General features: G+C 37.4%; 2 protein-coding genes across 2 annotated transcripts; both read left to right on the top strand.

Moving 5' to 3' along the window:
* The first annotated feature begins 11,246 nt into the window (after positions 1-11,246).
* Positions 11,247-11,894, top strand: LOC149142982 (pentatricopeptide repeat-containing protein At4g21065-like). Its single transcript, XM_089451641.1, has 2 exons — positions 11,247-11,644; positions 11,744-11,894. The coding sequence occupies exons 1-2, from the start codon at positions 11,247-11,249 to the stop codon at positions 11,892-11,894; spliced, it is 549 nt and encodes a 182-aa protein (XP_089307767.1).
* A 72-nt stretch (positions 11,895-11,966) lies between these two features.
* LOC149142981 (putative pentatricopeptide repeat-containing protein At3g28640) lies at positions 11,967-12,395 on the top strand. The gene has a single exon (XM_089451640.1). It carries the CDS (start codon positions 11,967-11,969, stop codon positions 12,393-12,395), a length of 429 nt encoding a protein of 142 aa, XP_089307766.1.
* Positions 12,396-13,418: the final 1,023 nt, after the last annotated feature.

The following is a 13,418-nucleotide window of genomic DNA, read 5'->3' as shown; positions in this document are numbered from 1 at the left end:
TCAATGATCAACAAGTAGAAGCACCTATATCCTTCTTTAGTTCCAATTTACAAGGTGTTGAACTCAACTATTCAGAAGTTGAAAAACAAGCTTTCGTTGTGTTTAAATCCATCAAACACTTTAGACCATTCCTCCTAAAAACATACACAAAAGTAAGAGTCCCATTCTCTGCAGTGAGGCAATTGCTAGTTCAAAGGGAAGTAGGAGAGAAAAGAGCTAACTGGGTAACAACCTTACAAGGGTATGATATTGATATTAAACTAGCGAAAATTGTTAGAGGACAAGGTTTTTGCAGGTTACTAGCAGGAGCTTCAAATATTCCAAAACAAGATGATTCAGGTAATACTCTTCAAGTGAACGAACGAGATAAGTATCATAAATTCTGAATCTCAGTATGCTGATTTGACCTTTTACTTGAAAAATGGATATGCTCCCCCTAATTTCAGTTACAAAAACAAATGTGCCTTAAGATTAAAAGTAAAACACTTCGAAATCATTGATGATGTGTTATTTATAAGAAATTATGATTCAATTTTATTAAGATGCCTTGAAAAAACTGAAGTAAAAAAAGTTTTGTAGGAATTACATGATGGTCTAGCAGGTGGACATTTTGGAGGAGATACTACAGCTCACAAGATAATACATGCTGGATATTATTGGCCCACTTTGTTTAAAGATGCCCATGATTATGTCAGGAAATGTAAGATATGCCAATCTTGTAGTGGGAGACAAAGGAAACCAACCTTTCCTTTACGACCAGTAAACATTAAGCAACCATCTGAATAGTAGGGGCTTGATATCATAGGAGAGATTGTTCCACATTCTTCCAAGCAACATAGATACACCTTACAGCCACAGACTACTTCACAAATTGGATAGAAGCAATTCCATTAAAGGTAGCCAATTTTGATGCAATCATTGATTCATTGATCAATTCATAATTACTAGGTTTGTTGTATCTAATGCCCTCATTTTTGATAATGCATCTTATTTTTATGGAAATAGTATAGTTGAATTTTCTCTTAAGAGAGGTTTTAAATTAAAATATTCTGCAAATTACTATCCTCAAGGTAATGGTTTGGCAGAGTCAACTAATAAGAATCTCATTAATATTATTAAAAGAACTGTTGATCAAAATAAAAAGAATTGGCATAAATATTTAATATTTTCATTATGGGCAGATCACATAACTCAGAAGTCCTCAATAGGTACTTCTCCTTTTAACTTAGTGTATGGGAAAGAAGCTGTAATACCTTCAAATTTAACACTCTCATCTCTAGCCCTAATACAATTCATAGAAGACTCCTTCTTCCTCTATCCAATTAAGATTTGATCAAATCCTGAAATTAGATGAAGAAAGAGAAAAGGCCAAAATCACTCATGCTAAACTTCAACAAGTCATTAAATATTCTTTTGATGCAAGTTCTACTGGTTCAAAAACATTACAAATTGGTGATCTCGTGTTGAAATGGGACAAAGCACATGAAGACAAAGGTAAACATACCAAATTTCAAAAGATGTGGCTTGGGCTATTTCAAATCATTGAAAAGATAAGCTCATTAACGTTCATACTGCAAGAATTAACAGGAAAGAGAGATTCTCTTCCTGTAAATGGGCTTATCTTAAAGAAATTATTTTTTTAAAGAGGTAACCCCTTCTTACTTGTATATATTCTTTATGCAAGTTTGTTTATTTTAGAAAATAATGTTGTAAATAGTCTTCCATTGGCTTTTTACTATTGAAAAGCTCTTTGAGAGAATATTGTGAATACTTGCTTTCAATAGGTGGAAACTTTTAAGGAAATGATTACAGTTTCAGAAAGTTGGATAAAACATGAAACTCTGAGAACCTCTTTAAAGTTTGTGAAATCTTCCAAAATCTTGAAAATACTGTAAATCATTCTAAGTTTTATAAAGTTAAGAGAGGTTATTTGTAGAAAGTAAAGACCTTTCCCAACTTAGCATCCATAACTCTAAAAATTGTCATCCATAAAATCTTAAGGAGAAAGTCATTCACCCCATCCACTAAGTTTATGATTTTTCAGAGTGTAATTCTAAAATATGTCTGATATAAAAGATAAGAGGTCTCATCATGAGCCTTCTTACCATGATCATAGGAAACTAATTAAATTGACATTACCAATACTGCATCTCAAAATAGGGTAATGACTTATAATCATAAGACAAGGGGTTTCATTACGAGCCAGCTTGTTCAGTTCAATTACAACCAGTGAATGGCATTGTCATCACCTGGCTCCCAAATCAAGACAATGGCTTTTAATCTAAAAAATAAAAGAATATAAAATTAAAAACATATGTAAACATATCTTTTTGAATTTATCTTTTAAAAGTTATACTCTTAGATGGATGGGACAATGAATGATTGATGGTCAAAAGGTAACCCTGTCGAGACTATGGATGTTTGCTGGCAGCAGAGGCACTACCTATGACAATAAAGTAAATTTTAAGGCTGAGTTGGAAAAACCCCCTACTTTATCTTTATCAACCAATCAAAGCTTGAAGAAACCCAAAATGTTTTTATTTTTAAGGGATTGTAAAAGAAGTTACAGAAAATTGTTATTTTATTCAGTGTTAATTTTTATTTAGCTATTCTTAGATGGTTTTCTTTGTCCTCAATCGTTTCCAATTAAGAAAGTTTTAGATATTACATTACTTTTCAGAGATAACTATTTCTCCCAGTGAATCACCAATTGTTATGCTATTACAACAACCCTCCCCATTTCAAAATTTTTCATATAAATCTTTAATAAGAAATGGGTCCCTATAAATAGAATCAATAAAGCTTTTAAGGAAATAAATCCTTATAAAAGGTCATATAAAAAATTGCTTTTAGGGTATTTACAGATCGCTCATCGCAACTCGCAAATCCTTTGAACCCACGAAAGTCCTTTTAAGAAAGTCCGATCTGATCAGAATCATAATAAAACCCTATCATAAAGCTTTATCAAAGGAAAAATTATAAAGGGAATATGTCGCATCGTGCACATCCTTTATTTCAATGGTGGACTTCAAGTGTTCCATTAAGATCTGCCGATGCGATAACTTTATCGGAAATTGCATATCCCTACTTGTTAAGAAGCCGTCCCAAGTGTTCCATGGAAAACCTTCAATGCGATAAGCCGATCGCTATCGCGCATCGCTAAAATCATAAAACAAATCCCCAAAAAAGTTCCATTGAAATCTTCCGATGCGATTTTAATGTCGTATATAGCACTTTCAATAAAAGTAAATTATGAAGTATTACAAATGCACGTGGTCTAAATGATAAGTTAATTATAAAAGGAAATTTAAACGATTTGTTAAAGTTTAAAACCCGTCGCTCCCCATGCAGCTCACCACTAATCGCAATTGCAACTATGTGGAGGAACCATTTAAGCATGGCACTTGTAACTCCTGATCTGCAATATGCGATTATCACTAATCGTCGATCGGGAAGTCACGATACCCATTCTAAAAAGGACCGTTATAAATTTGCGATGCGACATACCATCACGACATTAAAGTTTCACGTTGAAAGTTATAAGGAAATCATTAAGAAGCAGTTATGGTTGAATCCTTCAAGGATTTCTTCTGTGGTGACTTAATATATAATAGATCCATAGCATCTATTACGCTTAATTGCTATTAGTCTTGTGCACTGTGTATTAGCTCTTAACACGTTTTTCCACTGTTACGTCCTTTTGTTTCATTTTGCAGAGCTAATCTGAAATCACCAGTCCAACAAAAATGTCTAAGAAATTTCGAAAAGCAAAGGTCCCCGTCATAGCAAAAGATGAACCAAGAAAGTTGGCACTGGTAGCTAATACTACCTGTCTAGGCCTTGGTAGGACTTCATGGGAGGTCTCATATAATCTACTCGAAGCCAAGGATCCAACCCAAATTGAAGAAGAAGGAGGAATGGTTGGTTCAAGTGATAAATCAGAAAGTACTCTTAAGGATTTGGCCAGCTCCTTCCTCCACAGAATAACAGCCCATGCGAAAGTGTTACCATACAATGACCTGGTGAGATGGGTAATAGAGGGTATGAACATAACCGTCAGAGCATTCTTTACAGCTGATGGAAGGATGTTCGGGACATTTAAGGCAAAAGATGTCCAGAAGATGTATCATTTGTTGGACCCCTAGAAACATTACAACAAGGCATTTTTAGAAGCTTTTGCCAAGGAGAACGAGGTAGAGTCGGACCCTATCAAGCAATGGAGACATTTCCCAAACAAGCATAAGCATGAATCCTCTAGTATGTACTCCGTTGAGTCTTTAGCATCTCCATATTGATATGCTGGTGCTATGATATGTAGACTCTTTGGAGCCTCTGATTCAGCTAGATTTTCCATAGAAATGGTGCCTTTAATGGAAGCAACAATTAACTCTTATATCATGGATTGGGCAACCATTTTATCAGATAAAATGGCCAACCAAATCCTTGATTATAGAAGAAATAGGTATGTAACTACTCGGATAATACCCCCATTCTATATGAGCGCCTACATCATGGATACCATTTGTTTCAATTCTGATTTCCCCATTCTAGGCTGGAAATCGACTCCTCAAGACCCAACTCCTATTCAAATTTATCATACGTATTTGTGGAAGGCCCATTATAAAGATCATATATATAGAATTTTCCATGGTTTTATTTTGCTCGTCCATCAGGACCTATTTAACAAACTTGCTCCTCGGTTATCTGACGAGGCCAGTATTGACCTAACATCGATCGGTGGTTAGTTTAGTGAAGAAAAGTTCACCCATGTCAGACTTTTTGGCAGCATCACAGATCCACATGTTCTCCCATTGTACATTCCTGATAAGCTATTGGCCGGAGAAATAGCTTACCAGATAACGGAAAAATGAATGTCCAGGAACCTCAAAGAGTCCAAGAAACAAATGTGGCCTACATTTCCTCTCCGTTGTGGTACTTACTCACTGCATGATTTCAAACATGCCGAGAAAGAAGCAGAGAAGATAAAAATTATGAAGTTAGCAGTCATTCCTGAGAGACAATATGATCTAAACAAAGTGGCTTACAACTTTACCACTCAGCTGAAAGTTGCCAAATTTGAACATGAGGAAGATGACTATGATGACTTGTTCGCTTTAGCTGAGTTATTTTCACAGGTAAAACATCTAGCAAGAATCAAATTGGGAGAAGGGGAAATAGATAAGTTTATGTAGTTTAGGACACAGAGGTTACAAACACTACCTCTGGATTTATTGAACACTACCCCTATGGTGCAACAACAAGGCTATAGTGAAGAATACACTACTAAAAAGATTCCCGAAAAGGAGCAGACAAATGAAAAGACCAACGAGCTCCTAGGTACCGATGTGCATATTGATTCCAACTTAATCAAGGAATGGGAGCAATTCGATTAGCAGATCAAGAACCAGAATGACTCCCAAAACATCATTATACCAGAATCTCCCACAACACAAGAGCATATTGTTACTAGTATTACAATTGAAGGGGCAACCAGCATAGTTAACACTCAACACAATATTGAAATAATTCCAGAGAATCCTTCCAAGGAGATTGTATTGAAGGTTGAGGAGATACCACCCCTGGATGTATTTTACAGTCCAAAGTATAGGGCTGTGGTCAAAAGACAGAGAAAAAAGAGGAAAATTGACCAGGGGCCATTTTCAAATCCTCAAGTTGAACTGATGAATGTGGTATGGAAAGACTCAGAAGTCAATCCTTCTAAGGATTTAACTAAGTTATCTCAATATGCAGGTGCCTATACAGCCGCTACAATGGACAAGGCCTTTGAAGTTAGCCAACTAATCAAAGAAAAGGATCTAAGGATCACCCAACTTGAAGACCAAATGGCAATGGAACGACAGAAGATCGGTTAGCTTGAGGAACAACTAGTGCAGCAAAAACAACAAAGTGAGCAACTGAAAGAACAGTTAAATCTGGAGAAACAAAAGATTGATCAACAGGCTCTCCAAAAACAACAAAAGTTGTCTCAAGAACTCAGCAAGATTCAAGTGGCACTTCAGCAGGAAAAGAAGGCCAAAGAAGAACAAATTGCACAACTACAATTACAGGTAGAGAAATTCAAAGGTTATCCGAAGATTGATGAATTTAAGAAAGAAGCCCTGGAAGTGACTAAAGACTTATCTCGACAACTAAATATCCTTTGCCACAAAATATCATTGGTTGACCCATTGTGCATCATCACTGCATCACTCATTGAATATGAAGTTAACACCAGATTAGAATTTGAAGAGGCAGATGATAAGGTCACAAGATTTCTCTCTTGGTAAAGTACAGAAGAAGGGATGGTTGCTGATCTAGCGAAAATCCAAGAATTGCACAAAGAAATCTTGTTTTCGGAGTGGGAATCACAGTTAATAAAGGCCGAAAGAGCTTCTTCCAGCGCCAGCGCTAGAATGAACAGTGTGATCGAGTTGGTAAATGACATCTTATATGGAGCTAACTTGATCTCCGATTTCTCCCTAGGAAAGCTCCCGAAGGTGAAAGCACTTGAAAATCAATGGAGACAGGATCTGGCCAACAGAGAGGAAGAAATCGGCAAAGTGAAAAACTTGACTTGGGATGCATTTTGGTTTTTCCTAGTCAAGCTGCACATCCAGTCGATGGCCACCAAATGCCTTCCCGATGCTGTCAACAGCATGGTTCCCGAGCTTTTAGATGCCACATACACAGGTCAACTACATTCTAGGCTGAGTCATCCTCCGGAAATTTATAAAATGCTCTCAGTTTGTCAGCTGCAAGACCAAGAGAAGAAGTAGATACAATGAATCAGTTCAAAGGCTATCACACTTTTATTTTCATAATCAAATCCGAGATTTTCATGTTTTCAGTTTCCACAGCTCAAAGCAATTTTTATTGACAGTTAGTTTTTATTTTATTATTTAAACCCTTTCATGTCTTTTAAGAAAGGGTCCTCAATTTGTATAAAATCTGACTTGAGAAGTTGCACTTTTGTACTTTTGAATATATTTTATCAATAGTGGATCAAGGTTTCACATTTTTGTGAAGAAACTTTTTTCAAGACCTGAACTTTTGCATCTCCTGGAGGTTTTCTCAAATAAGAAAGTGGAATTGGAGTGTATTTACATGGCAAGACTCAAATGCATGCGGTATTTCTATCACTGTTCTTTTGTCTTGTTTTCTTATGTGATGAAGCATTCCTTTTAAAAAGCTGCTATTGTTGATATATGTATGCTTTTCCAACAATTCTTCATTATATCATTTCTGAAGATCTAGAATTGTTATATTTCAAAGATATATGTCAGCGATATACATTGTTATGAATGTGATATGTTTTTATAATTACTCTGTTTAATTTCTTAAACAAAGTAATCATTATATATGAATGCATCTTTCTATTGATAAGTGAGCCATCTATATGATTATTTATCTATTAGGAATAATAAGAAATCACATTGTTTATAGAATACTCGGGTTATATAAGTATATTTGTATATTTTTGAGTTGTAGGTTAAAACACTTATCATTTTCATTATACATTACAAAACAATCATCCATCAAATCATACATTACTGGGAAATTGGTCTCATAATATTTTGTCGGAGCCACCATACCAAACGGAAAAGGAGTTGTACTAAGGTCTGGACCGGGTGGTTATCCCAAATGTTAGTGCTATGATTTTAGAGGCATCAACACCGCCCCGCTCCCACCCCACATTTCATGTACACCTCTAGGTTGTGCTTCTTATGACAAAGCTCTTAATCCCCAACACAATCCTGTACCACAACCTTCCTTAAAACCTGAGCTCGAAACCTCATTTTATACATCTATCTCTAGAAACTTCTGCCCTCCACCTCTACATGGATAATTTTTTATTGAACATGTGATAATAACTTTCTCCATGACAACTTCTGACTTCCTTTAAAATTTTAATATTAGGTACCAACTTGAAATCATTGATGCCTTTATACCATACCTTGTCAACTTGATCAAATTAATTATTTGTCGCATCCTCCTCTGTTGGAACCTCAGTTGAGTGTTTATCTAGATCTTCTAATGTTTGGTTTATAAGCTTTTCCTCTCTTGGAATCACCTTGTCTCATATGGTTTAGATATAGTAAGATAATATGATTCTTTACATTTCCTCTGGCTAATCTTGACTTCTTAATTTGAATTGAGGACTTGAACAATATTCCATTTGTTGATAAGTTTGTCCCTAGAACATAAGATATATTTGAGAAATACCTCCTCCCTCTTCGAATAAGCCACCAATGCCTCCATCATTGACCTTCGCCTAGACATATCACCACACCACTAATTTACTTATTGTTGGATAGTATTCAATAATCTTTATTAATCTCCACCTATAAACGTTGACTTTTAAAAAATATAACTATTCGTAGTCAAATTGTAAAGAAATTGTGATTGGGTAATCTTTATAGCGCTCCTAACAAGGCAAGGGTAGCCTAGCTAGTTCGTAAATGCACATAGAAGGAGTAATTTACATTATTTTTTATTCTCTATGGACTTTCACAACCAATTGGGTATAAAATTAAATTCGAACATATAGTCATCCACAATTGGGTGAGAGTGTATTTGTCCAATTTTTGATGGGATGAACAGTTTCTTTGGATACACGTACTCTTCTTTCCTTCTGGTATGGTCCATGGGGAGTTCATTGCGTTCATTGAAATACAAAATGTTCAATCCCTCTTCGATCTGAGATTGAAAGCATTGAAAATATAAAATGTTCAATCCCTCTTCGATTCAAGATTGAAGGGATTGTCATAAAGATAAAATAAAATAATTATATTTATGTCTAATTATTGACCATAAAGTAGGTCAAAAGGATTGTTGAGTACAATGATGTCTATACAAAACTAGAGAACCAAAACTATAGATATAATGCATGAAGTAACTAATATATGGCTCTCGCAAAGAAGATCCAAGGGTTCATAAGTCTGAGGATCGAACCCATCTTTCCTAACATCCAAGGCTGAATGAAGAACACTGAAGAAACTTGACAAAGTTTGTTGGCCTGATGAAGCATTGGTGGAAAGTGCGGCCTGTCCACTAAATTATTGTCTTGGGGAGTTCGCTCGTTATCGAGGTTTGGAGGACCTAGTTCATCTCCTAGGAACATATCTAAGACGTATATGTTGCTGAGATCTCGTGTGGCGGGGTGAGGTACAACGAATATTCACTAATCTAGAATCTGGATGTGTACTAGTATCCATCTGTCTCTTGTCCTTGTCTGAAGGTAGTACCCTAAAAAATGTCGTGATCCTCTGTGTGGGGTCCGGTCTAATGGGAGGTTGAAGAATATGCAGTCGGACCCTGAAATCCTCTTGCATATATAGGGCCAAATATATCTGATCGAGATACCGGAAAAAGTCGGTGAGGGTCTAAGAATCTCTGAACAAGCAATGGAGCCTTCCTTTGATCTCGTAGTGGACAGGGCATCCAAAAATGAAGTGCACCTCAATCTCCACTTCCTGAAAATGACATGTCTGGCATATTTTGTTTGGTCTATCAATTTGGTGGTCCATCTCTACCTGAAGTCTATGAGAACCTACTCTGAACCGGCCTAGAGGAATGCAAAGAGCATGCATCGAGTGGCGAAGCGTACATTGAGGTTGAACAATGAGCCCGTCTCTCAACTCCAAGAAGTGCTTAGCATAGAAGGTCATATTTGGGTGCAACCCTCCCAGAGGATTGACCGAGGTGCCCTGGACAAACTGCCTATAGATGTCCTCCCTGATGATCTTGTTCAGCTCTTGTGTAGTAGGTAAAAGGTGACCAGGTGCATCTAAGGAATATCAAAAAGGAGGGAGAGGATCCAATTGAATTCCCACTAACTCTAAGTGATCTGAAACTCTTGTAAACCAACATCTGGCTCGGCCCGAGGGAGTAGAATGAACAATAGTCTCAGAAGAGCAATATGCCAAGTAAGGATATTGGTCCTTACTCTTTATCGAGTCTGCAAAGCTTCGAACACGATGCAAAAATGAAACCAATTTGAAGACCGTCTCAAGTTGAAAGGGATGAGCTCCAAACTTTGCAAGGATGATGTGTTGAGGTACTATCTGTTTGTAGAGAAGAAGAATCTAGACTCTCTTATTTGAAGCCCAATTTGACTAATGTAAAGACGGTCTCCAAATCTCTAAGCCATACATAACAGTGGGATGGATGATGGTGTCCATGAGGCTCAACCTAGATGAGATGTCCTGGAAGTGATGTTGAAAGCACCGTCTCCTAAGAAGGGCTAAGGATCCATATCCTTTGATGATTTGAGGCTGAAGCACTGGTCGTAAACTGAAGCGAGGACCTGAGAATTGCACCCCCAAGTAAGTATACTAGTTGGTGATATCAACCTCCTCCCTCTAAATACGAAGTAAAAGTCTGAAGTTTTCTTCACCCCATTGAAGATCATTACCTTGGTTTTACCTAGGTTGACCGTCCACTGTCAAAGATCACAAAATAGAACTAAGGCATGCAACTGCTTCTGTAATCCTTCCAAGGATGAGGAGAGGAGGATCATGTCGTCAGCGAAGAGTAGAATAGATATCAACCCCTGATGAAAAAGGCAGTCATCGATATTGTAAATATTATCGTATAGGAATGCCTCCCACTCATCAATATAAATCCCAAACAAGGTAGGGAACATTGTACAACCTTGTTTAACACCAATGGTTGATTCCATTAATCACAAACAATCCGATCGAATCAAACATTCGGATTCAAAACTACTACCAGTTCAGCATGTTCCTTTTCGAAACAATAACCCTTTTACAGACACTCTTCTCTCAAACATATTTGAGCAGAACTTTGTATTGAAATCCGCGAACCCTACTAGAATTCTGTACCAATTTTTTTATTTTTTTTGGACTAGTGCACTACGACTCCTAGACTGCATTCAATGGTTAGCAGCAGGTAGCAGGGAGAAACTTTGTGGTTTCTGCAATTAAATGAGTAGAATTAGCAGAACCCAACTCTGAATAAAGGAAATTGAATACACGAATCCCCGAAAAATGAAGAGTATTAACAAAATCCTTAAGCAATTTTCATATACCATACAATGTAATCACAATGTAATCCACACCTCTGCTGTCGATGTCAAAACACTCTCTAAACATGGCCATTTGAAGGAGACGTTCGATACTTTGCACAATAAGGGTATAACCCTATAGTATTCTGCATATGTATGTCTCTTGCAGGGCTGCATTTGAAAGAAATCCTTATCTGATGCCAAACGAGTCCACTGTCACATGGAAGAGAGTGGATTCACGGGAGACATACTTTCTCACAACACATTATTGACCGTGTATGTCAAGTGTGGAAGTCTTGTGGATGCTCTTAGAGTTTTTAACCAAATGACTGAAAGAGATGTGTGCTCATGGAAAATCATGATTGCAGCTTATGCAAGGCATGGTCCTACTGAAGAGGCATTGGAATTGTTTCACAGAATGCAACGAATAGGCTGCCAACCCGATCCCTTTGTTTTTTCAGGCATTATTTCAGCATGTTCGAACTTGGTATCACTGGAACAGGGCATAAAATTCCATAAAGAAATTATAAGAAGTGGATTTGAGTCCGATCTTTCCGTTGCTAATGCCCTTGTAGACATGTATGGAAAATGTGGAAAAATGGAGAAGGCACGCGAATTGTTTGACAAAATGCATCAATGAGATATTGTCTCTTGGACTGCGATAATTGCGGGATGCACACAAGCCGGGCTTTTTGATGAGGCTTTGGATATTTTCAGGGAAATGCCTCAACGACATGCCATCTTTTGGAATGCAATGATTACAGGACTTGCACGGAATGGTTTTGTTGGTAAGGCCTTCGAGCTCTTCAAGGAAATGCTTGAACCGAATGTGGCTTCATGGAATGCGATGATTACGGGATTTGCATAGAAGGGGTTTGTTGATGAGGCCCTGAGACTTTTTAATGAAACGCATCAAAGGGATGTGGTTTCATGGAATGCAATGATTGCAGGATATGCACAAAATGGGTTTGTTAATGAGGAACTCTTTCAGGAAATGCCTCAACCAAACTTGGTTTCATGGAATGCGATAATTGCAGGACTCACACAGAATGGTCATGGTGAGAAGGCCCTGAAGCTTTTTCGACAAATGGAATTAGCAGGTGCAACGCCAAACTCAAAAACATATGCAAGTATTCTTCTGGCTTGTGCCAAATTGGCTGCTTTGGAGCAGGGAACAGAGATCCATGAAAAAACAATTAGAAGTGGATGTCAGTTTGATGTCTTTGTGATGACTGCCCTTGTAGACATGTATGCACAATGTGGGAGCATAGAAAATGCAAGGGAAATATTTGACAAATTGCATCCTCGAGCTGTCGTCTCATGGAGTGCAATGATTGGAGGATATGCCATGAATGGTCGTGGGAAGTAGGCCCTTGAACTCTTTGAGCAAATGAAACAATCTGACATGATCCCAGATCACATCACCTTATTTAGTGTTTTGTCTGCGTGCAGCCATGCAGGTCTGCTGGATGAGGGCTATTTTCACTTCAATTGCATGAGAGAACATTATCACATCGTACCTACAATTGAACACTATGTATGCATGGTTGACCTTCTCGGTCGTGCTGGGCGTCTTGATGAAGCAGAAGACTTAATCATTGGGATGCCAATAAAACAAGATGTTGTTGTGTGGATTTATTTGCTAAGTGCTTGTAGAATACATAACAACTTACATCTAGCTAATAGAGTGGCTGAACATATTTTTGAATTGGACCCGTAAAACACAACACCTTATGTCCTTTTGCCAAATATGTATGCTACACTTGGCAAGTGGGGTGACATTGAAAAGATATGAAAAATGATGAGAAACAGAGGCATAAACAAGACACTTGGTCACAGTTGGATTGAGGTCAATAAAAAAGTGCATGCTTTCCTTGAAGGAGACACATCACACCAACAAATGCAGAAAATCTATAGATTTGGGGAGACTAACTTGGGAGATGAAAGAAGTGGTGTATGTTCTAGATAAAAGGTTTGTATTGAATGATACCAGGGAGGACAAGAAAAACAAAATTCTTTGTTACCATAGTGAAAAACTAGCAATTACATTTAGTCTAGCAAACACATCCCCTTGGGAGCAGTGATTCAAGTTATCAAGAATCTTTGATTGTTTACCGCTAGGCAACCAAGTTCATTTCCAAGATTGTTGCATGAGAGATCGTTGTGAATGATGTCAACCATTTCTGCAATTTCAGAGGACAGTGCTCTTGTGGGGATTATAGGTGATGCAAGATGAAGCAGGGATTATTGCTCCAGGTTTGGCTTATAGCAATTTGTGGCATGTTGTTATCATCCCATCGGAGCAAAGGACTCAGTTTATTTTGACTTTTTAAAGCAGTGTAATGTTTGAAGTGCATGGAGATCTGATGTACTTATTTGGCCTTAATGGAAC

Source organism: Pinus tabuliformis, chromosome X (genome assembly GCF_031772625.1).
Source record: "Pinus tabuliformis cultivar Carrire ecotype Pingquan chromosome X, CPIR1, whole genome shotgun sequence".
Lineage (NCBI taxonomy): Eukaryota > Viridiplantae > Streptophyta > Pinopsida > Pinales > Pinaceae > Pinus > Pinus tabuliformis.
The sequence above is the reverse complement of the archived record's forward strand: the minus strand, read 5'-3'. Positions and strand labels throughout refer to the sequence as shown.

Bases quoted from the DNA above. Each gene is read 5' to 3' on its own strand.
- LOC149142982 (XM_089451641.1), top strand. From the start codon at position 11,247: ATGGAAGAGAGTGGATTCACGGGAGACATACTTTCTCACAACACATTA. The intron at 11,645-11,743 runs GTTTGACAAAAT...GGATATTTTCAG, and splicing joins ATGGAGAAGGCACGCGAATT to GGAAATGCCTCAACGACATG.
- LOC149142981 (XM_089451640.1), top strand. From the start codon at position 11,967: ATGATTGCAGGATATGCACAAAATGGGTTTGTTAATGAGGAACTCTTT.